The 25,806-nt window shown below is 42.5% G+C and overlaps 1 protein-coding gene and 1 pseudogene across 1 annotated transcript in view; both read left to right on the top strand.

Annotated features, from left to right (window-relative positions):
• CRHBP (corticotropin releasing hormone binding protein) overlaps positions 1 to 25,806 on the top strand; it is a 206,258-nt gene that overhangs the window by 92,889 nt on the left and 87,563 nt on the right. The window contains exon 5 of the mRNA XM_086962971.1: positions 5,281 to 5,429. Within this exon, the coding sequence (XP_086819097.1) occupies positions 5,281 to 5,429 (149 nt within the window). The remainder of the gene's footprint in view (positions 1 to 5,280; positions 5,430 to 25,806) is intronic.
• Positions 3,013 to 3,566, top strand: LOC147726699 (homeobox protein Hox-A5-like; annotated as a pseudogene).

Below are 25,806 nucleotides of genomic sequence, written 5' to 3'. Positions count from 1 at the left end.
CCAACGGCCCTAAGTGCACACTCTCACCAGGCACAGACACCATCAGCCATCAGTGCACACATTCACCAGGCATACACACCACCGCCGTCAGTGCATGCTTTCACCAGGCACACACACCACCAGCCATCAGTGCACCATTTCTACAGGCACACACACCACCAGCCATCAGTGCACACATCAATTGTTAACGCAGCCACAATTAACTATTGTAGCAATCGCAGTGGCACACTTTACTTTTAAACACATTCATCTAAAGTGCATCATGCCACCATTCCCTCACACTCAGCAACCTCACACACTCTGCAATGGAACATACACTCCAAATACCAGTGCCACATAATTGCACGCCACATAATTAAACTGCCCTCAATGCAACATACACTTCAAATACCACTCAGTGCCACATAATTTCACTCCACATAATTACACTGCACTCAATGCAACATACATTCCAAATACCACTCAGTGCCACATAGTTATATGCAACATAATTACACTGCACACAATGCAACATACACTCCAAATACCACTCAGTGCCCCATATTTACACACCACATAATTACACTCTACTGAATGCAACACACTCCACACAATACCGCTCAGTGCTACATAATTATATGCTGCATAATTACACTGCACTCATGCAACATACACTCCAAACAATACCACTCAGTGCCACATAATTACACGCCACACAATTACACTCTACTGATTACAACATACACTTCCCACACAATACCACAATACCACTCAGTGCCACATAATTATATGCTTCATAATTACACTGCGCTCACCGCAACATACACTCCAAATACCACTCAATGCCACATAATTACACGCCACATAATTACACTGCACTCAATGCAACATACACTCCAAATACCTCTCAGTGTCACATAGTTATATGCAACATAATTACACTGCACACAATGCAACAGACACTCCAAATACCACTCAGTGCCACATAATTACACACCACCAAATTACACTCTACTGAAAACAACAAACACTCCACACAATACCACTCAGTGCCACATAATTATATGCTACATAATTACACTGCACTCAACGCAACATACACTCCAAATACCACTCAGTGCCACATAATTACACGCCACATAATTACACTGCACTCAATGCAACATACACTCCAAATACCACTCAGTGCCACATAATTAAACTCCACATAATTACTCTGCACTCAATGCAACGTACATTCCAAATACCACTCAGTGCCACATAATTACACGCCACATATTTACACTGCACTTAATGCAACATACACTCCAAATACCACTCAGTGCCACATAATTACACGCCACATAATTACACTGCACTCAATGCACCAGACACTCCACACAATACCACTCAGTGCCACATAATTATATGCTTCATAATTACACTGCGCTCAACGCAACATACACTCCAAATACCACTCAGTGCCACATAATTACACTGCAATCAATGCAAAATACATTCCAAATACCGCTCAGTGCCACATAATTACACGCCACATAATTACACTGCACTCAATGCAACATACACTCCAAATACCACTCAGTGCCACATAATTACACACCACATAATTACACTCTACTGAATGCAACACACACTCCACACAATACCACTCAGTGCCACATAATTACACACCACATAATTACACTCTACTGAATGCAACACACACTCCCCATATTACCACTCAGTGCCACATAATTACAGACTACATAATTACATTGCACTCAATGCAACATACACTCCAAATACCACTCAGTGCCACATAATTACACGGCACACAATTACACTCTACTGAATACAATATACACTGCCCATATTACCACTCAGTGCCATATGATTACATGCCTCATACTTACACTCTACTCAATGCAACATAAATACACTTTATCTATCTATCTATCTATCTATCACCCTTCTATCTGTCTATCTCTCTATAACCCTCACTCTATCTATCTATCGCCCTCACTCTATCTATCGATCGCCCTCACTCTATCTATCGCCTTCCCTCTATCTATCTATCGCACTCACTCTATCTATCTATCGCATCACCACAGCATCACTCAGCACCACCAGAGCATCACTCAGGGGTACCACAACATCACTATGCGCTACCACAGCATCACTGAACGCCACAGCATCACTTGTCGCCACTACAACATCACTCCGCGCCACCACAGCATCAATCTTTGCAACCATTCAACAACTGGTTCAAATATGTTCTCTCAATGTTTCAAGCTTCATTACAAATGTCACAAAAAAATGCCAATAGTTCACTTCTGTTCTTGGATTTTCATCACAATAAAATACAATGAACATAATCTTCACAAAAGTTATTTACAAAAGCTATTGCCATTATAAACTACAATAACTTAAGTATTAATTATTAAAAAAATAAAAGCCATTTTTATTTGAAATATCAATACATCTAAGTCACGTAAATACAACACATATTGCATTACAAATGCTATAGGTGTCACATTTGCGAAAGTTAAAACCATTGGCATTGTAAATAACAAAGATATTCAATTCACTATTTTCCAAACCAACACATAAATAAAAAATTTGTCATTTACAATACCAATAGCTCAAACTTTCCTAATGCGAGACCTATTGCATTGCAAATGCTTGTTCCTATAATGGGAACGTAACCTCAATTCAACCCCGGCCCCTTTAACAACCCTTTCCTTGAGCAAAACGAGAAAAGGAAAAGCCGCCTGCCATCCCTCAGTCAGCAGTCTCCCACTTCCCACGCGACACTCCATGAGTTTACATCTAGGGGTCATTAGGAAAGATTTACGACTGGACAACAATAGCATGTGACTACAAGCTGTACCCCATTTGGGCACCTACGTAGGACAGAAGTAACAACATGTCCCAGGCATTTCCATAATTCATCATTAATTTTGCAAGGGTGCTATGAAAACACAAAATGACCAGAAAGTCACAAATCAAACACATTAAAAAAAAGTGAAATCTTATATTTTGTAAAAATTCTTTTGTGGCTGCTATTCAAATGGCCAGGATTACCCGATACACACTTATTGACACTCTAGATCAGTAAGTAAGCCTTAAAGGGAGCCGTTAGGCATGCATTGCAGCTGTTACGGCTACTGGTACAATGGCATGGATCTGAGAGTGGGTCAGGAAACCTCCAACCACTTTGGTGCCACTGATAGGGCAAGAAATTACCTGCCCAACAATGCCACTTCTGCAGCTGTGGTGAAGTCCAGGTACACTCTTCTCTGGCTCCACCTGACCCCCTGCCCTGCAGTGCTGCTGCTGTGGCCACCTCTCCCACCGGTGCCTCTGAGAGCCACTCGGGACTGGGGTGGTGTGTAAGACCCACCTGGTGAGTTCAACCGGTGGTTCGTCCCACTCCAGAAGCAGTTACAACAGCAGTATGACCCACATCAGCAATGGAAGGGATGTCCACCTCCATCCCAGAAGAGGAGTCCAGTTTCTTCTGGGACGGAGGAGGATACCGTGGCTGGCAGCAAGCACGTCAGAGCCCAGCCTCAGCAGCGACATTAACGCACCACGCAAATACATAAATGACTCGGCTCTCATAACAAGCTACACCTAAGTGCTGAAAAGGGGCACGAAAAAACAAACCAAACATCTTCTAATACGAGCAGGAAATTAAAGAAGTTGTCCCCTTAGAAACATATCAACACCTACAGCGTAAGGAAACTGAAGTTGGCCGGTGCTCCAGAGCAAAAAACAGAAGTGATGTACTGGGAGCGCCAACCAATGAGAAGCCAGCAAGGAAAAGCAAAGCAGGAGTGAACCAACGGCAAGTAACATTCAGGATTACACTCTGTATACTGATTACAGCAGGTCTTGCAGCCAGCGCATGCACACTGCTTAGGCTCGACCCAAAAAATAATGGCCTCTGTTGCATCCCAAAGCCTGGACTCTACAGCATATGCCACATGTCACGATGTGGCAGCCATTTTGGAAATGCACCACCGCATCGCATATGTTGCAACATATGCTCATGACGCATGTGTTGTGGTGCAGCAGTGGTGTGGTTTTTTTTTGCTACACTGTTCAAATATTGACGTAGCCATCTTAGAAAGGTAAAATATAAATATCAAAAGAGAATAGATCAAGGCACAAAAGAAGAAAGTGATTGGGCCAATCACACTTAGCAGCTTTCATCCCTGGAATAAAAATACACAAAACATTTAAAAAAACAGGTGGTGAGACAGAGATTTTCGGGGGAGCAATGGATGAGATGATGGAGTGGGTGGAGAGTGTGTAATTGTCCTATAGAGAGAGCACAGGAGCCAGGATCCTCCTCATAATTTTTTTTTTAAAACAATTAATTTTAAAAGGGGAGTTAATATCAGAGGGCTGGATTCATAAATATAAGCTTACACTTTTGTGTAAGTTCATGTTTTCTTTGGAATTCACAAACTACAAGTTAATAGTAAGGTAATGACCGAGGAGACTCCGCAGTTATGCAGAGAACTCCGCAGATGAAAAGATACAGCAGAGAATTCCACACATGAAAAGGCAGGCCTGTCTAATCTTTTCATATGCGGAGTTCTCCGCTCCGAATGTGGAGTCTCCACAGTCGTAAACTCACTATTAACTCATAGTTTGTGAATACCTAACAAAACATAAATGTACACAAAAGTGTAAGTTTACCTTTGTGAATCAGGCCCAATGTGTTTGTAGACAATTTATTTTAGGTAGTTCACATCTATAAAAAATGACCTAGATTGATACCAGTGCTGAAGAACACCATCTTAACCTAAAGCTAGCTGAAACACAGTAGCCAGTACCTGAAAGGGACTGTCCAAATACGCCTTTCTGGATATGAATATATGTAATGTTGTGTGTATGTTGTGTGTTCTGTGTTTTGTGATATGTGATGACTTTAGCTCTCTGCAGACAGCCTAAACTGTCTGTAAAAAATACTTAATAAGCAATTTCACAAACTAAACTAAAGAGAACACCCCTCAGCAGATAAACATGCCTCAATGTTGCATCAATTAAATTAATTGATGCAATAGCAAATCTATATATTTTATGAGTAACTGTCACATTCAAACAAGGACTGGCAACAGTGCTGAAAGATATGACAGCCAGTGGTGGAGTTCATTCACAATCTCTGTGTTACACAAGCTTTGTGAGACAACTGAAGCTGTCTCTGCCAGACCTAAATAGAAAGCATACAAAAATAATGAGCATGAGAGATGATGATACGCTGCATTTTATGGTAATAGGAAATTAACAAAGTGTTTTCTCCTTTTCAAGCTTGCAATGTGATCTCCCAGACGCCCAGTGGAAGATTTACAATGGTGATACCTCATCAGCACAGAAACTGCAGTTTCTCCATAATATACCCTGTGGTGATCAAAATCTCTGATGTTACTCTTGGTCACTTGAGTGACCTGCAGCTAAAGGTTAGTTCAATATCTCGTTACTGATTTGCAACCATATTCCCTTCAGTTTTCAATGCATTACAGCATTGACGCAACCACCGTTCTTTATATAAATTAGCAGAAAAATACAAAACAAATATTCCACCCAGTTTACTGCCTTGAACTGATAAGCCTATATAATCGGTCAGTGAAGTCCCATGGAAGATTGTAAGGCATAGAAATGCACATATGGTATTCCGGCAGGATGAGGCTGGAGTCACAAAAGGGGACAAAACAATCTCATGGGTGCAAATCTACGCAGTGGTGTAGCAAGACCATTTGCTGCCTGTGGTGGTCCCTGTGTTTGCTGCCCGCTACAGCTACAGGAAAGAGCAGGGGGAGGAGGGGGTGCTGGTGGAACCTATGCTTGCCTCCGAATGGCCGCAGGTAAGAGCAGAGGGGGTTTGCCACCACCAAAACTTGTGCCGCTCGGGGAGGACTACCCCGAACCTCATCTTGCTACACCGCTGAGTATACGGCTTTCTGTGATTCTTATAATGTTTTCCTTGATTGCTTCAAGAAATGTTGGATTATTTTGGAGGGCGTAGTTGTAGTTAGATGGTGTACAAATATGTGTTGTGCTTTTTTTTCCTCACTGATAACATATTTTCAAGATGTTAACAAAGATGTTTTGTCAAACTTTTATTGCTGAAAAAGGAATCTATATAATGTGGTTTCTGTATATACAATTGGTTAGCATCAAGTCTGCTTTGTCTCTTAGGAGACTCTATAAACCCATTACTGCTGGAGCTCTACTTGCTATAGGTTAGCATCAGGTCTTTAAATCATGTGCAATTTGAGCAGCATAAGCTAATCAGGTACCCACGCAAGTATATTTGATCAAAGATAGGTCTGCCTCTACTGCTCAAGAAATGTATTCACTACCACTCTTGGAAAGCGGGAATCGAATGTGCTCCAGCTATCACTATAATTTGGCAAAAACACATTTTGGTCCCTGGTAACCCTCCTTCTACTGTCTCAGACTTTTAGATCATCAGCCTACTCAGTTGCTTGGGAAGTGGAATTTCACTGAGCAAGAGCCAATTAACATTTTTACACTAACTCTTGTGGAGACAGGTAGCACTGCTGCTGCCAACACACCAATGTATCAATTTCGCACAGACCTGATTATAAGATTTGGCTTCTCTTTAGTAGCTAAGTAATTTTCTTACCAATATTCTCTGCCTCGCTGATCCTTACTATTCCAGACTACTTCAGTCACACAAAGCTATACATCTCTCCTACCAACTCAATGCTGCCATCTCTGAAATATCTCAATCACACAACATTCACTGACACTTTATTCACCTTTCTCTTATTTGGAGCCCAAAGAAGTAAAGAAAAGTTGAATTAGTAGCCATGGCCCTCAACCAGACAGAAATATCAAGAGTTAAAAATGACAACAACAGAAAACAGAATGTGCAAATGAGAGAGATTTTCCTCCGTACCCCGTCCAAATCCTTTACCCTGTATGCTGTCTATCCTCTGAGCACGAGGCCACCATAATTCCTCAAACTTCCCACTAAACCTACTACCTCAACACTCTCCGGACTCTCTCCATATTATGTACACACTTTTCAACCTCCCTCTCCATTTTAACCTCCACCTACATGCATTATTTACCCCATCTCGTTTTGGATTTTTCCCATCTACTCAATACTGTAATCACATTCTAAAATGCATACGCCTCACTCCAAAAGCTCCATGCACCTTTGTATTCACCCCTATCCTAGAATGATTGTCCTCCTTTCCACACTTTCACTCACACTCCAAATAAGCAACTTACCATATTTCACACAAATCGCACTTCTATCGTCCACCTCAACAGCATCTTAATTGGCTTATTTACACCATCCTTCCACCTCATGCCTGAATCCTCCTACGTCCCCTCTCCTCTTACCTTTGCACGCTAATGAAATACTCTACACTTGGGGGAGGCGTTCGTGAAATGGACTCAAATACTATAGAAATCAGCGACGGCTCGGGTAAGAACAGGGAGAATGGTGTCTCCACCCTGCTCAGTGGGACGGGGGACGCAACAGGGTTGTTCGCTATCTCCGCTGCTGTTCGCGCTGCCGATTGAACCAATGGCGGTGCGAGCTAGATCGGGGAGGCATTATGCTGGGCTGGAGATGCATGGAGACATGCATTATATATCGCTTTACACAGATGATCTGCTGATGTTTCTAGCCTCCCTTGGCGAGGTCTTAACGGGAGCGACGGAGCTGTTACGGGCATTTGGGACAGTATCGGGGCTGTTCGTGAACTGGGAGAAGACTTGCCTGTTCCCGGTGCATCGGCCGATGGGAACCCCTGACAGACTGGATGGCATAGGATGGGAGCCCTGCTGTGTGCCATATTTGGGAACTAACATCTACCATGAGCAAGCGGATCTTTTGGAGGGCAATGTGAACAGAGCAGTGCGAGGTATCAAAGAGAGCATGGCGTTTTGGAGTACTTTGCCACTCTCAGTGGCAAGAAGAGTACCGCTTCTGAAAATGGTAGCACTGCCCAGACTGTTATATTATTTCAGGACGCTACCGATTTGGATCCCAGGCCCGGTGTTTAGGAGGCTTAGATGGTAGGGGGATTTCTGTGGGGGAGTGGCAGGAGGCGGGTGGCACTGACCACGATGATGAGGCCTAGAGCAGAGGGAGGATGGGTGGTCTCGGACTTCGAACCGTACTATTTGGCAACCCAGCTGCAGTGGCTCACGCAGACGGTTGCTCTGCAGTTTAGGGGGCCGGATGACCCAGAGGACCGATGGTTTCTGCGACATGTTCTGTACTTTTTGGTGGCTAGCGGTTGCGAGTCGGTTCATTCACATATGAGGAGAAAGCGCTGAGAGCGTGTTGGAATAGAAGCAAGCGTAGGGGAGGCGACACTCACCGATACACACCGGGGATACCTCTGGGAATGTGCATGGCCTTCCCGCAAGGAGGAGACTGGTCAGCACTGGCAGAGTGGGAAGACCTGGAGTTGCAAATGGTCGGGGACCTGTATGAGGAGGGAACCCTCTTGCCTTTTCAGGCACTGCAAGGTAGATATGGTTTGCCCAGGGGTGACTTTTTGCTGCATGCCACTCTGGCGTCTGCGATTCTGAAATACTGGGAGGAAGGGTTGTTAGAACCACAAACATCCCTGACATGCCAATATGTCGTAATGGCAGCAGGGACGGTAAAGGCAGTAAAGTGCCTGTATAGGCGAATGGTACAGGAGGGGCTGCAGCCACTGAATCAGCTGCGAGGAAAATGGGATGTTAACCTGGGCAAAGATATACCTGAATCGACTTAGGCTAAAATAGTGGAAAGGGCGTGGAAGGGTACGTGGAATGCTAGATTCTAACGTATTAATTTCTATATTATACACAGGGCGTACTTAACCCCAGAGCAGATAAATAAATATTTTAATTTGGACTCAGCATGTGGTACCGCAAATGCAGCCTTGCAACTGCATTTCAGTGCGGGGGAGGTTGCCACCCCAAAACTCATTCCCCCCATTTCTGGGATGGGTGGCTCCTCATCAGGCGCTTCAGGGGAGAGCCCTGCATCATGTGCAGCACCACTCTCTGCCTCCATGTCTCTGCTGCTAAAGATTAACCTAACTGAGCAGTGTTCATAAATACTCAAGTTTGTCACATTTTAATGAACACTGCCAGTGGGGAGGCCAGCCCTCTCGTCCCATCTCCAGGCTCATGATGACAGGAGAAGTAGGGGAGTGATGGGGTAGAGGCACAATCCAGCTACAGTGTGCCATTTAAAAACACTGCTCTCATTAAGCGGGTATTCTGGATTGCACATGCCTGAGGGGCGGACCTCAACTACAATCCCCTCACACAGGCACAATCCATTTTATTTAGCAGTCACACTGTGCATGTCTAAGGGAGCATGATATATCTGCCAAAATGTGGAAATCAAGACACATGTTAGTGCATTATTTAGGCCAATGAGAAGTCACACAGAGCAGCAGGGGCAGGATCCCCAGCACTGTTCCAGCATCGTCTAGGGCTGTGCTTCAAATCCTATCAAGAATTGGGGAGAGGGAATGATGTGGGTCTTCCCCTCTTCAAACCTGGCTTTGTTGCTCTGCCAGGCTCATCATTGGGAATCAAGGCTTCCTGGTTCTAATTCCCAGGGTGAGATTCCTGCTCTGCTGCTGCCATGGAGCCTGCAAGTTGCCAGCTAAGGAAACAAGATTTTTAAAAAATGGTTTCTCTGTGTATGTGTTTGTGAGTGTGTTTGTGAGAAATTGATAATGATTAAGATTGAGTGAGACTGTATGTGTGTGTGTGTGTGTGTGTGCGTGCGTGTGTGTGTGTGTGAGAGTCTATTTAGAGTGTCAATGAGAGTGAAAGTGAGAATATGCACGTTTGCATAAGTGAAAGTGAGTTCTAGGGAGTTGGTGAAGGAGTGTGAGTGTGTTATAAGGAGTGAGTGACTGGAGATTGTGAGAGGGTGTGGAAGTGAGTTAGGAGTGTAGCTATCAATGGTGCAGCAGGTGCAGTCGCACCAGGGTTGTGAAATGGTGTGTGATAGGCTAAGTCTGTTTGTCAGTGAAAGTGAGAGCTAGTGAGTAAGAGTATGTTTGTGTGCGAGTAACAGTTAGTGGGAATTAATATGACTGAGTTACAGTGCATGAGGGGTAGAGAGTGAATACAAGAGGTTGCTAATATGAGTGAGAGTGTGAGCAAGTAAGAGGATATTTGCTTTGCGTGTTTTAGGATTGTGAGCTTGCCATTGACGAAGGCATTCTCAATATAATTCTGGGCTTATGACGGCACCCTAGGTAAAATGCTGCCACTGGCATAGTTGAGATAATTCATGGCATTAGGCCCATTACTAAATGCAGGTCCTGACAAACTAGAAGTAATTCTTGGAATGGGGCACCTGTAGAAAAATACTGGGCTCACATATTGGAGGAAATTCTTGGCATGGGGACACTCATGGCAAAATGGAGGTGCTGGCACAGTAGAGGTCATTCTTGGCATAAGGGAGAGCACCCAAGGCAAAATACAAACTCTAAAATGCTGATTTGGGGATGCAAATCCTGGGAAAATGCTTGTGCTTAAATACAGGAGGTAATTATTGACATATGGGCCACCTATGGTATATAGACAATATCAATGACAACATTCTGATACTGCAATATTGTATATAATAATTATAATTATTGACATAAGGAGTACCCATAAAAAAAGCTGACATTGGCACTTTGAAAGTAATGTTTTAACATTTAGGTATTCTCAAGGAAAAGTTTGGCATGTATTACACCCCATTACTTTCTAAGATCTCCAGTCACGATTGCCCTGAGATACTTTTTGTTACGGAAACCTGGCTGAGTGATGATGTACCAACCATACTGCGGGAAACCATTCAATGGTGGCTATAAGACATTCCCTAAACTTGTTGAGCAGAGAAAAATGTAAGCAGACCAGCCATTGTCCACAAAACGGCTCTCTAAACCAAACGTTAAAGAACTCTGAAGTCTCTAAATATGAATCACTATTCAGCCAGTGCTTACCATCTCACACTTAAATTGCATATTCCTTCTAATCTACAGAGTACTGCTGCACAATCCAGTATTCCCTGAAGCTTTCCTCGTTTTTCTCGCTGGGAATACCTTAAAACATCCAAATTCCTGCTAATTGGCAACTTCAAACCTTGAGCAGACAAGTCCAATTCATATCAAGCAAAAGGACCTCTCAGGAACCATACATCTATGAATTTCCTGCAATTAGTTTCTGGGCCCATCAACACAGTAGGACATACACTTCATGCAATATTTGCCTTTCCTAACTAAAGTACTCCAAGTGACTGTTATCCAATCACATAGTCCAACCATCACCCAATTTTATTCCAACGATCAACACCATCTGCAATAAACACAAATCATTACATCTCAATAGCCTCAAGCCCAACAAAGGAACTGCATACAATCATCAGTGGATTCCAGAAGACAGAATACACAGATGCAAAAGTGGCTCATTACCAAGAAATATGTTATTCTTTGCCAAATCATTTCATCAAAAAAGCAAATGACCATAAAGTTTAACCTCGAGAATAGGCAACATAACAATTTCACCATAACGCCAAACCTAACCACAAATATAAAAGCATGATCATAAACTAGTACTTTTGAACTCCCTTACAGAAGAATACTTCTCCAACGCCACTAAAGCCTGTCCGTCATCAGGCTCAACTGAGCCTGATATACATACCCAGCACATAGTTTTAACGACGTACTCTATACCCCTCAATTCTCTACGGCCATTCCATCCCATGCCATATTAGGTCATTCCTTAGTGACTCTAAAGAATTAGAAATTACATGTATCAAAAATATTTTAAACACAGTTTCTTACTCTTCAGACCGATCTGTTGATATGGACATACAACTCCAATTTTTATCACATGTGTCAATATGAAATTACATTGGTGCAATTAGAGCACAATTGCTAAACATTGTGTTACTTTGTAATGAGCCTTCTTTCTAGCATTGTGCTGGGTATCACTGTCTGAGGGAAAGTAATGCTGTAGTTGAGTATGGGAGAGAAGCCGCGCCCACTCTCCACCCATATTTTTCATTTGCTTGTGAGATTGTCTCTCATAAATGCTGCCTTCGGAATAGTTAATAGGCTTGTTAGTCCCTCCTTAGTACGACTTTGTCTTTATTTGTAACCTCCCATGGCTACTGGCCCCTTTCCTTCGTTGTTACACAGGACCTGTTATTTAGTCTATAAGCACTATTTACTTTATTGAGTTTCTCTTACTGCAGGCGGGACATGCACTGCTTCAGCTGAAACCACTTGTGTTTTTTTAAGCAGCACGGCCGCCCGTAACGCGGGCGCCTGCTTTCAATCCCTTTAACCCGGCATTATCTTGTGTCAGTTTCAACCCCCCCCCCCCCCTCAAATAAAATGGATTTAGAAATGATTAGCGAATTAAGTCATGTGAATTCCAGGTTGCACATAAGCATGTGCTAATGGACTGAAGCTGACAACAGCACATCTGTGTTACATGTCATCAGCACTAAGCCACCGGACAGGTTGTTTTCAAAAGCCTGTTTTATTAACAACACCACCGCCACAACCACCAATACCACCACCACCGCCAATATCACCAATACCACCACCACCAATACTAACAATACCAATTACACCACGAATACCACCAATACCACCACCACCACCAATACAACCAATACCACCACCACCAATACCACCACCACCAATACCACCACCACCAATACCACCACCAACACCACCATAAATATCACAACCACCAATACCACCGCCAATGCCACCACCACCAATACCACTACTAATACCACCACCAATACCACCACCACCAATACCACCACTACCACCACCACCCCCAATACCACCACTACCACCAACAATACCACCACCACCAATACCACCACTACCACCACCACCACCAATACCACCACTACCACCAACAATACCACCACCACCAATACCAATATCACCACCACCAATACCAATACTAACTCCCAGCACCTGCTTTGTGTACCTCGCTATGCTAAGGGCTGCATAGGCGGTGAGTCCTTCACTGTGATGACAGCCAGATTGTGGAATTCCCTGCCTTCCCATCTGCGCCTCATTCAGTCTGAGCATGAGTTCGGAAAGATTGTGAAAATATGACTTTTCAACAAAGTCTAGCACCTCGGCAATCCCCCTATCTTGCATGTCCACAAAGCACAGGGACACCTCTGCTTGAGGTAGCTGTGGCACTCTATAAACGCTGTTATTATTAATCCCACCACCAATACCATCACCAATACCACTACCACTACCACCACCACCACAAATACCACCACCAATACTACCACCACCAATATCAATACCACCACAAATACCAATACCACCACCACCACCAATACCACCACCGCCACCAATACCACCACCACCAATACCGCCACCATCTACCAATACCCTACCACCACCACCAATAACACCACCACCACCAATACCATCAATACCACCACCAATACCAATACCATCACCACACCACCACCACTAATACCAGTACCACCAATACCAATACTACCACCAATACCAATACCAATACCACCACCACCAATATCAATACTGCCTCCAATACCACCACCACCACTATCCCCACCACCAATACCACCAATGCCACCACCACCAATACCACCACCACCACCCCACCAATACCTCCAAAACCAATACCAATACCACCACCACCAATACCACCACTTAAGTGCCTCTCGCTCACTAGTAATAGCAGGGGCACTGTATGAGGCCGGAGCTGCAGCCAAGACTATCCGTCCCTCCTTCCATGCCTGCCATAAAGCACAGCCTGCCCTGTACAAGGAGGTAAAGCAAGGGCCCTACTATAGCTGGGGTGGTTTTTATTAGGCCAAAGATAGCAATGACATTACGCAATGCGAAACTGCACACTTAAATCACAGAGAGGGCAGGAAATACCCCCTCCTGCTCTTCCTCCTGAGCCGCGACAGTGTAATCACAGAGCAAAAGGTGTTGGAGCGCTTTGTTAGTGTTTATAGCTCGGATCATATGTAACTCTCACTTCACACGTTGTGTTTGTGTAATTTACATCACTTACACATCTTCTTCACTCCACTATTTATCACTACTTCAGGCCGGTCTAACAAGCGGTCGAGAAGGCCCTTTATTGCAATGCAATAGGTCTTGCATTTGCGAGAGTCTAAGCTATTAGTATTATAAATAACAATGCCTTTTATTTATGTGTTAAAACCTGAACATAAATATAAGGCATTGTCATTTACAATAGCTCAAGTATGTGTGAATGCGAGACCTGTTGCATTGCAAATGCTTGTTCTGTCTGTTTTTATTAAGTAAATAAGGGCCACATTAATATTTTCCTTTTGGTGGCAACTACATGCACCTCTGAATCTTAAATTACTTTGGCTAAGTATTGTCTCAATGTGTTTTTTGGTGTCAAAAGGTGTGGCCTTAATTCAGACAGCTCCTATACTATATACAGCTTCTTTGTTAGCAGTGAATAGATGATAGAAATGCTGGTCTACATGCCTGAAGAAGGGCTGGAATGGTACAATGAATTCAGCCCAGGTTGGAACTTTAGCTGGCATGTGGCACACAATTTCAGACTACTTCCTTAAATAGAAATCATAAATAATCACATTTAGCTATAGGAAACATGCAGCGCTTGTTTATTTAACGGATAAGTGAAATATATGACTCAACACCTCGAGATTAAAGGCAGCTCCTCCTGCAGGGCCAATTCAGGATTCCATAGAAGAAGACACAATTCATTGATAAGTAGTAACAGCAAACAATCTGCCTTAAAGAAACTGCTCGCAAGAGCACAAGGAAAACAAAAAAGGTGTGTTAAGGGAAAACTGGATACAGACAGTGAGAAGCCTAACAACATGTGCAGCTGAGAGTCAACAGCGGATGTCTGCTTCTTGTAGTGTCTCAACTTGAAGAGAATGCCAAATGCTTTCTTTCATTGGGTTGTCCCACATTAAGGAAACCATCAATAACCTCCATGTTAGATTAAGCAGTACGCCAAGTATTGTCTGGATACATTCCTAGCCTTCATATCCAGTACACCAAAGACACAATGATACCCATCTCCCCAGTCTATTCGGTTTACACAAATGCTTGTAATGTTGCCTCAGAACTCCTATGAAACCTATTGTGTGAACTTCTCTTTCAGCTATTCTCCCTTTTCCGGTGTACCCTGAATGATGCCTGAGAAGAGCCGAGCGAAAGCTCTTACTTATAAACGAAGATCCTCTTCCGTTGGTTTTGGGATGAAATTGCTTGCGTAGCTCAGATAAACCTCATCTAAATGTCTCAAGATCCAACTATATCACAAAGTGATAAAGATGGGCATAGGCGAACGTCAGAAAATCTTAGCATTAGTGCACTTAAGACTCAAAAGTTGCCCCAACTGTTAGAGCATTTCCCTATATAGTGCCATGCTTCAAACCCCTGAATTGGTAGCAGTTTTGAATCTTGAAGATTTCCTCACCCTGCTGCCTTTATACATTTGGATCTCCAAATGTACCAGGTTAAGCAGTCAGGGCTTGCTTCATGAAGCGGTAGAGGGTTTGAAATTCAGATTCTCTGGAGCAATTTCATTCAGTATACTCAACGTCCCGTCAGAGCTATTTATCTAATCATAAAAGGCTTTACAGGTCTTTGATTTATAGATTTAAACTAAAGACATTTCTCATATAGAGAAACATAGAAAACAGAAGATTCCAGCACATTCTGGCACTATTATAATGTTTAAATGGTGGTATGGCAATACACTACACTACACTATAATAGCATGAGACCCTTTGCCAATATTACTATAAGGGAAAGAGTTCAGGTGTTCTCTGCAAACCTCTGTGACTTTCCAGTGTTCGAGGTCTCCGTTTACAAGTAACCAGCCACTGGGAAATAGGTACCAGAGGGAATACACAAAAGGATCAATTTGTCAACAATGTGTTTCACTTCAAGTTTCATACCAGTGGAGGGTGCATGGCAGGATAAGGAACAAGTATGATCCCAAGGGTCTCAGTTCAGTAGAAAAAGCCCCAAAACTACAGAAACTGAAAACCCCAGCAGCCAAACTGGTAAGAGGGCCCCACCTAAGTCCAAGATATATTTTAGGGCACCTAATAGGCCAGTTCACACATCTTAGTGTCCCAGTAACAGAGCTACCTAAAATCCAGTATTCGATTGTCAGCATGTACTGGATAAACTTGAGTGCTAGATCTGAGATAATTCAGGGAGTGCAGCTAGTCACATGCAGGGGGAAGGTGTTGTGTTGTAGTAAGACACATTAGAATTCTGCATCTCAAAACAGGTCAATTTCATTCAAGATTATCAGTTATCAGGGGCAGCCACTAGGCCAGGGAAGCTCTGGACCCATCAACTCAGTATTTGGAATAGTAGGAATATGAGTCAAGTCCAACTAAAGTGTCAGATAATGATAACCAATGAACTGTAAGGGCCGGAGACTAAAATCCAGTTGTTTCAGAATCCGCGACAGTGATGCTCAAATATTTTAACACCACCGGCTAAAGCCCCTGTAAGAAACCGGTCATACACAATTAGGCAGCTCTAATATGGTTCTCATTCTTCTTGGTATGTCCTCAAAGGAAAAAAGGATGTGTTTAACAAGTAAAAAATGAAAGATTGAAGTTTCCTTTTTTAGGTCTCGCTAGTGTTAGCAGCGCGAAACGCCGCATCCAGCGAAAGACCTATTGTTGTCGACTTGCCGGGAATGTTGGACAGGGGATGGGCACGCGCTTTCCCTCGGCGATTTCATTGCCTGTACATGCACGTCCAGGCTGGCGCCGTGCACATCCCCTGTCCCACATTCAGAGCAAGTCAGGCTTTCGAAATCGCGCGCACACGCACACAGAGACACACACACACATACACACGTACAGCTACACACACGCACACCTACACACATGCACACACACAGCTACACCCACACACGCGCACCCCCCTACACCCTCCCACTCACTGGGCTTTTACGTCGCGTCCCGGGATGTTCTGGGAGTTGGAGGACCTTCCTCGCTTGCACCGATATGCCTTGCCTGCTCTCTCCCAGGAACCCCAGCAGTCCCGGAATCCCTGCTTTCTTCTGGGCTCTCCACTACCCACACCCCTCTGCCTCCAAGGTGCCACGCTCCGGACGAGCTACGTCACCGCGAGCCTGGCACAATGGCGGGGCATCTCCCGGATCCTCGCAGACTGCCTATCAAAGCAGAGCCCGCCTCTCTCGCCTGCGTTCCAGGCCTCGCTCGTAACATACGGCCGCCTTCTTTTTTTTTGTGCCTGTGGACAAGACTCAATGTTTAGAATGTTCTCTGGGAAGGGCTTGCTGTCTGCGCCGTTATCAGCGTTGTACTATGCTGTGGTGCATTTTGTTTGCTACGTTTGTAATATGTCGTGCTATGTTGGAATGGAGCACTATGTCGTATGTTGTGTTATGGTTTGCTGCCCAATGTTATGCTCTTACGTTCTTCTATACAATACTGTCTCCTGATAATGCTCAGCTGTAAGAGGCTATTGTGCTATATTGCCTTGCGGTATGTTATAAATTAGGCACAGCGTGGAAGCAATGGCGCATGATTTATAGCTCCTGTACTGGACCAGGTCCGAGGACAAGGTATGTAGCACCCTGCATGGATTACTCTTTAGTAATGCTGTGGTATTGTCAGGGCGTGTTTTGGACCGTAACTGTTACGTCTTTGCTGGGACCTTTGTGCGGGGTCGTAGATATCAATAGTGCACCAGATGGAGTAGCACCGGGTGCCCAGGGAGGAGGAGCCGAGTGTGATCTTGAAGAATTTCAGGGGCACGGGCAAGACCCGGTTTGGGGGCCCTGTTCGGAAAAAAAATACAATTGTGTTACCAATTTCCAAATAATGCAAGCACATTTTATGTAAAAGATACTAAATTATCTTAAAATGTGCACACAAAAAAAGAACCTCACGATGACACTGGGTAGGGCGAGAGACCTAGGCAGAAGTGAAAGCAGGCAGCTAGTGAGACCCAGATTCACATTGTACCATGGGAAATGTATAGCTGTTTCCTACAGGCGTGCTGTGGTTTAGTCGGAGGCAATGACGCCCCAGGTTCAGCCAATTGCTAAACTAAGGAGTTTCCTGACATGCTGTGTCAGTATGTCACGCACCATTTGTAAAAGACCAGACCTTTTTGTAGGACATGTTTTAGTGATCAGTCACTGTCAGAAACGCCTTAGTTTACACCCCGATTCAAACAGTTATTTATCGACTTGGCAGCTCTGCTTACACGGAGACAGATTCCTCTGCAGACTAATTACTGTATAACTTATATTTCTGAAGCAAACTGTTGCTATGTTAGGGGTCTACCATCAAAGGTTTGGGGAGATCAAAGAATGTACCTTTGAAAGATGATAGGGTAGGTTCACAGCCAGCCACATGTCAGATTCTGCAAAGCGGTCGTGACTCTGTCCCAGCGATGCAGATACATTGTTGGCTAAACAGTACATTCAACCCTAGTGTGTCTCAGTCGAAAAGGGTTGCCACATGTCCAGTATTTTTATGGCAGTAAAATCCAGTATTTTTCTCTAATGAAATATAAACGTAAAACAGGAAATACATTAACAATTCACTTATAATTATTGTAGAGCTGTGCAAATTATTTCTAAGTGATTATTAAGGCAGAAACACCGAGGATAATGTGCTGCATGGCTAAATACTTTAAAGTTTCCTAAAGGCGAGACCGTTGCATTGCAAATGCTTTTTTGTCCTAGCCCAGAGATAGCCAGCTTCGTATAATTAAATAAATAATGAATGAATAAAAAAATACTAGCAGACATATAGAGTGGCTTTGGAACAGCCCTCTTTATTCATTGCTCATTACAAGTGTCAAATAAAATATTGCTTCTACCAGCGCAGAGGACAACATGGGGTAATTCATGGTCAGCTCACTTAAGTCCTTGGCTCTCTTGCACTGTGGGCGATACATTTTGCCTCAACACGTGCACATCTGCCTAAAAAGATGTACGCTTTAGAGCCAGGAAAGATGCGCCAATAAATTACTTTAAACTGCTTCCCTTCATACAGGGCTTTAAGTGGGATGAAAAAACTCGGGGGTCTCTCAAAGGGGCGTGGCCGATGTAATTAGAGTGTAGCTTACAACAGAGTAGCAAAAAATCTGTGCTTAGCATAGAGTGCTGCCTGACTGGTATGTTGCTGCTTCTGTCATTGTATCCACATATATACTACAACAAGTAACATTTTACCTACAGCAAGCCAGGATTTTTGGCTTTGTCAATGGTTGTTAGGAGCACAAGATAAAAAAAAACAACAACTATGGCTTTGTTGTATATAATTTTGAAAGAACTATAGCCAGTGTCTTTGAAGTTACATTAAAGGCAGTAACATGTGTTACTCCAGTATTGGAACTTTCATAGATTCACATGCCTGAATCATTCCCCGTTGTCGAGACGGGAGTCTCCAGTATATAAAAAAGCAGTGCTTAGTAGTATAGCAAACTGAAAAGAGGCCTAGGCCCATTTCCCTTTTGCAACCCATAGCCTTTGTTATGTAAAAAAGGCCCAAACTTTTCCCTGAACCAATCAGAGCTCCTCACCCTCTGGAACACTCCTAAGAGAACCTTCTTCCCCTCAGATTTTTCTACCACACGTTGTGCTAGGGAGTCTCCTTTGAGCTGTGCTCAAACTCTTTACTACTACAGTATTTTGTCTTAGATTTGAGGTTTTTTACATCAACCATGTCTGATATGGAGAAAAAAGGATTATTTAGAGCTTGAGAAAACTCCTTTGAGAATAATTATGGCCCAATTACCAACATTTGGCTTCTCTGATGAAGTTTTTGCCTCTCTGGTTGGAACTAGTGCAACTCCCACTAATGGAGGTCCAACCAGTATATCAAGTAATGAAGATAGCCGAAAACTTACCGAACTAAAAAAGAAGCTTACCCGTATGGAAGCCCATGGGGAATTTATGCTGGCTTATCTAAAAAATGGCATTATCCCCATGGGGTTAAAAGTTCGGAATATTCCAGGCCTTTTTGTGAATCATAGGCCGTTTCTAGAAAAATGGAGCCTTATCGCGAATAGATGCTCCAGGGATCTCATGATTCTTATCATCGAGACAGCCAAAGAGTTAGCTGTCGATATCAAAAAAGAAATCGAGGCACTAGAAACTAAACTTAAAACTTCTAGCAATATAGAAGATGCTATGAAAAAATAGAAGAGGGCAACAAAGAATTGGAGTCATTCAGTACAAACTTAAATAAACGTAAGAATGACAACAAACTAGCCAAAGACAAACGTTATTATACTCTGGAAGGAACCTACCCATACTTGAGACAAGACTTCTACAAACAGAATCACTATGTTGACGATATCAGAACAACACCCCAAAGAGTAAATAATTTCACTGACTCTTCGGACTCAGAGAATGAAGGCCCTAATAACTATTATGAGGCAGAAAGTAACTCTAATCAGTATAATGGCCCCCGTCCAAAACAGCCTTTTTTGTCCAACAGGGGCCCACGACGAGGGAGACCCAGAGTCCATTTCCAAAATCAAACCAGAGGCAATTTCCAATAAGCCCATCACCAACAACAGCATCAACACCAATATCAACACCAACAACATCAACCCCAGGAACCCCAATTCATTCGCGAGACGCGCAATCGTCAGTATTGGGGACAAAGGATGTAATCCCGATCTTTAATCTGTCCTCTAAAAATATTGATTTCCATACTGAATCGTTACTGTCTAAGGGCCTGTCCTATGTTCCCCATTCCCAACTGAATGTCTTTGAACTTCAAAGAGATATTATCTCTTTCTTCCGCAAAATTAGGTTAAAAAAAAAATTTCTATGCACACAGATAGTAATGAAATATCCCAAGAAACTAGTCAACTATCTTTGCCATCTACTTTTAATCCTTCATTAGATCAGCTAGGTCCGGAGGTTGCTACTTTCGAATTAGTTGTTCTCCAACAACTCGAAAGAGCTCTTCGCTACATACCTAAACCTATTTATAATCTCAGCAGAGAAGAATCAGTTTCTTTAAAAAGCCTTAGACAGGACAATAACTTAGTTGTTAAGAGCTGTGATAAAGGGGGTGGTATTGTTTTGATAGATACGGATAAATATGAACAAAAAATGAAGACCATGCTCTCTGATACAGCCACCTATTCCCCAGTAAGAACTAACCCTATAACATCTATTTCCAATAAAATCCGTAACCTTACCACCACAGCGCTTACCAATGGTGACATTAGTCAAAAAGAATTTGATTTTTTGAGCCACCATCAATTCAAAACAGCATGCATCTACGGCATGCCGAAAATTCATAAGAGCATAATAGACCCTCCATACAGACCTATTGTGTCACGATAGGCACTAATACGGAGCCTCTTCCCAAATTCATTGATTCATTTTTACGTCCCCATATACCCAAGATTACTTCATACATTAAAGATACAGGCTCCATGATATCCAGAGTAGAAAATCTTCCTTTTGATACAAGCAAAGATTTATTAGTTATTATGGATATCGAAGCGCTGTATAGTAACATCCCTCAAAAAGAAGCAATGCTTGCCACAAGTTGGTTCATTGATACTTTCGACATTAATTGTCCGAAAGATTTTATATTGGACCTCCTACATATTGTTCTCACTGAGAATATTGTAGAATTTGGCAATACCCTCTATCGCCAAATTAAAGGCGTTAGTATGGGGGCTTCGGTTGCTCCATCTATTGCCAACATCTACATGGCAGCCTATGAAACCAAAGTCATCTATAACGAAATAGCACCCTTTTTCGAGTCCATTTCCCATTGGTCCAGATATATCGACGACATCTTCTTTATCTGGACCAATAGGGAAAACTCACTTCATGAATTTCTAGAATGGATCAACTTGGCAGATGTGAATCTTAGATTTACGGCCCAATATAACAACAATCAAGTTGAATTCCTAGATATAGTCATAAAACATCTGAACAATAGACTAGTTGTAGATCTTTTTGTTAAATCCACCGCGAGGAACACTCTCCTCCATTTCAAAAGTTTTCACCCTCGGTGTCAAAAAGAAAGTATACCCTTCTCCCAGTTCCTTCGAGTCAGAAGGAATTGTTCCAGTTTAGCTGACTTTGACATACAAGCGAACATTATGCGACAAAAAATTTTAAGCAGAGGCTATCCACATAGGTTAGTCAGAGATTCATACAAGCGAGCAAGATTCTACGATCGAGATTCACTACTTAGATCTAAGCCACCTACGACAAACAAGCAATTAGTTTGCATTACAAAACACTCTACCCTTGATAACACGGTTCAACATATTGTGAATTCAAATTGGCACATCTTGAATTCCAACCCGACTAATTGAAAATTAGATAAACCCATGTTTGCTCATAGGAGAAACAAAAATCTTAAAGATCTTATTGTACATTCTCGCTTCACTGCTAAAAATGTCTGTTCAGAATTTGTTCAAAGATCAATTAATGACAACTTTCCAGTCAGAGGCACTGTTAGATGCTCATCCTGTAAATCCTGCAGTAACATCATGACAGGTGAGTCCTTTGAACACAATGGTTGCCATTTTAGCGCCAATGATATGTGGAACTGTAAAACGGCTAATTGCATCTACTTCATTTTGTGTCCATGCCAGCTTGGCTATGTTGGTGAAACCTCTAGACCCATACAAACTAGACTTACGGAACATCGGTCAGCCATCCGTACAAATAAGAACTTGGCACCTCTAGTTAAACATTTCGTAGAAAAGCACCATGGACCAGATGATTTCAAATGGCGCATTCTGGAAAAAATTAGACTCCCAGACAGCAAAGGTGGTGACAAAGTCAGGAGAAAAAGGGAAGTTTTTTGGATCTTTGCCTTGGGAACCTTTAAGAAAGGACTCAATGCTGAAATCCCTTGGGAGAATGCCATAACTTAAATTTCTAATGACCACTGTGATAGTTTGCATTCTATACCCTAGTTACCTTAGCTGGAATTAATTAGATTAGGATCCTGTATTGATAAGACTGTACTTATATTTTGTCTTGTAATATATATACATCAATTCGATGTATCCAAATCATTAGGAGTAGGATTAATTCATTTGTAAAATTGCACCCTTTTTCGATGACTGGTTGTATCTGGTCTTTATTATAGATTTTACTACTGTGTCCACTTCTTGACATATATATCATTGTACTTTTCTCATAATCTAAAGCATGTTGCTTTGTCTATATGTTCGGCTCTGGACGATTGAGTAGAATTATTTTTAATTTTATATGGGCCTCTATTCCCTACATGGTATCTATATACCTATATAAATTTTAGCCCAACAGGTTAATGCCCGCTTGAAAGTATACTTTTCTCTGCCTATGTGGTCATAATATATTATAGTCTTGTATTACGCGTTGACTCCATCCATCTTGGAAAAGGTTATTTTTCCTCTTATGGTTTATATTATCTCTGATCATTTTTTACAACCAACATAAACCTAGAATAGAATTCAGCTCCAGATGCAAAGGCCCACTTGAGAGCTATATCTTTGCCTATACAAGCAATTCCCTCCTTTCTCCATATATATCATAAAATGTACTCATTACGCGCTGCTTCCATCAATGAGCGCCATCTTGGAACAGGTTCATTTCACCCTTTGTGTTGATTAGTCTGTTACCGCTTTCTATTACCCATTCATTCACGCCCGGATTTTCGCGCCGTTATTGGGCTTTAAATGTCAGCCCGTAACCGCAGCGTTTACTTTCTCGGCTGGAGGTATCTACGTGACGTCTCGTCCCCTGGAGCAGCACCATCCTGCTGCCCATGAGATTCTTATTCTTTTTAGGTAAGAACTAGCGATTGTTTACTGGACTCACGTTGTCGTTAGACATACGACTTGTGAACTGGTGTTTTTTAACTTAGCCCATACCAGCTCTCATTTCACTTATATAGAACACCTCCCTTTTTACTTTGCAGTCTTGAAATACCCGGCGCCGTCAGGCGCCGCTTTTATCTAACTCTCATTCATAGAGTACGAATCAAGAAACACCTTTTGAATACACAAGGTACGTGTTCGCTATATATCTTGTGCGATGCAAATTTTTTGACATTACTCGCATAAGCCTTCTGCTAATAAGTGATCTCTAGCCAGTATTGATTAATTAGCATTCTTTTTATCTAATGGTATCAATTGTGTGTTTTCTTCTCTAACTGTAGTCACAAACTTTTGGCCAATCGCGGATGTCTAAATCTATTGACATGGTATACACCGTATGAGTTTATAAACCTGCATCTGAATTCTAAAGGTATTCTTCTTTTGTTGTAAAACATTACCGACTTGTTAGTCACGTATGACTCCAAGCAAACGTGTTATTGTTAAAAATGTTATTTTAGCTAACTGCTAACACGTTACTTACGTGGTCATGTTTTAATCCTCCCCCCATTTGTCCCGTTTTCTATTAATGTAGTTCCTTCGTTTATGCTGACATCTTTTGAGATCGTTCAATAACTTCGGCCTAATCCTCTTTGCGGCTGTACAAGATCATCGTGTTTAAAATTATGATGATTTCAGTTTTAACCAGGTATTTTCAGTAATAGTAAGTTATTTTCTTATTTTTTAGTTATGTAGGAGTCTTTAGTCATAAGAAAAGACCACATATTGAAATAATGTTGGGACTTCACTTTGTAGCTATCTATACATTTTAAGTGTCATTTACCACAACTAGCTTAGTAACGCTCCATGGCATAGACATGTCTTTTAAATAAGGCTGGTATTCTGTACTAGATAGGCCGGTGTGATCCTATATCATAATTGACTCCCCAAGATAATTCCATCCTCCTTTAGTTTTCATACTCTACCTAGAGTAATATGTGGACCACGTTAGATACACCATCCATGTGGCGCCATGTGTTCAAAGTGACCTAGTACACATCTTTTTCCCTAATTACTCAGCCACTCCATTTGAACAATTTTGTATTTTGTTATCTTGATCAGGTTGTGGTAAATATTTGATTTACCGTCCTAATTTCTATGCAGGTAAGTACTTAAACAAAAATAACTCAATCGGAAAGAAAGACGCAGAGTCCGTGGTGTTAGAGTTCTTAGGTGGTTTTATTCCTTAAAAAGGAATGGTTCTTGAACCGGATATCGGATTCCTGACACCACTGGGGTGCAGGAAGGGATAGAGCCTACTTTATTGACAAGACATAACTTTTATACTTAAACCATATAATGAATACCAATACAGTAGGCGTAACAGCTGAGAGAAACAAGATAAAACACACACGTGTTAGCAATACGTAATCAAAAGGCGTGAACTAGGCGTGAACATAGAGGTGTGTGCTAGAAACGTCACATGAAAGTGTCACAAGTAGGTGGGTACATAGCAGAATCTTGCAATGTCAGCAGAAATCTGAGGTCTGGATGCGCGCGCAGCTGCATGACGTGTGATTGACGTGAAGTTTGGAGGGTGCAGGGGACTTGACATTTACACTAGCGGAAAGAGACAGAAGTCTGGCATGTCAGATCAACTCGTACCTATATCATATCTGATATCTGATGTTTGGGAAGCATATTATCTAGAGGGAAAGGTCTCTTGGGCAGAGGCTATTCTATACTGACTGTGAGTGCATGTATATGCGTCTACGTGTCTGCATGAGATGCGAGGGGGCATGGGCCTACCATGGTAACAGAAGCTATGAATTACTTGCACGGAGACAGTGAGGCCGGGCCCTTTGCTCTGCAGCTGGAAGGATGTTTACTTGAACTAGTAGGCAGGAATGTATTCTTGAGGAGCGGAGCAGATAATTCGAAGGTTGAA

This window comes from Lissotriton vulgaris, chromosome 3_1 (assembly GCF_964263255.1).
Source record: "Lissotriton vulgaris chromosome 3_1, aLisVul1.2, whole genome shotgun sequence".
Lineage (NCBI taxonomy): Eukaryota > Metazoa > Chordata > Amphibia > Caudata > Salamandridae > Lissotriton > Lissotriton vulgaris.
This window is presented reverse-complemented; position numbering and strand designations above follow the sequence as displayed.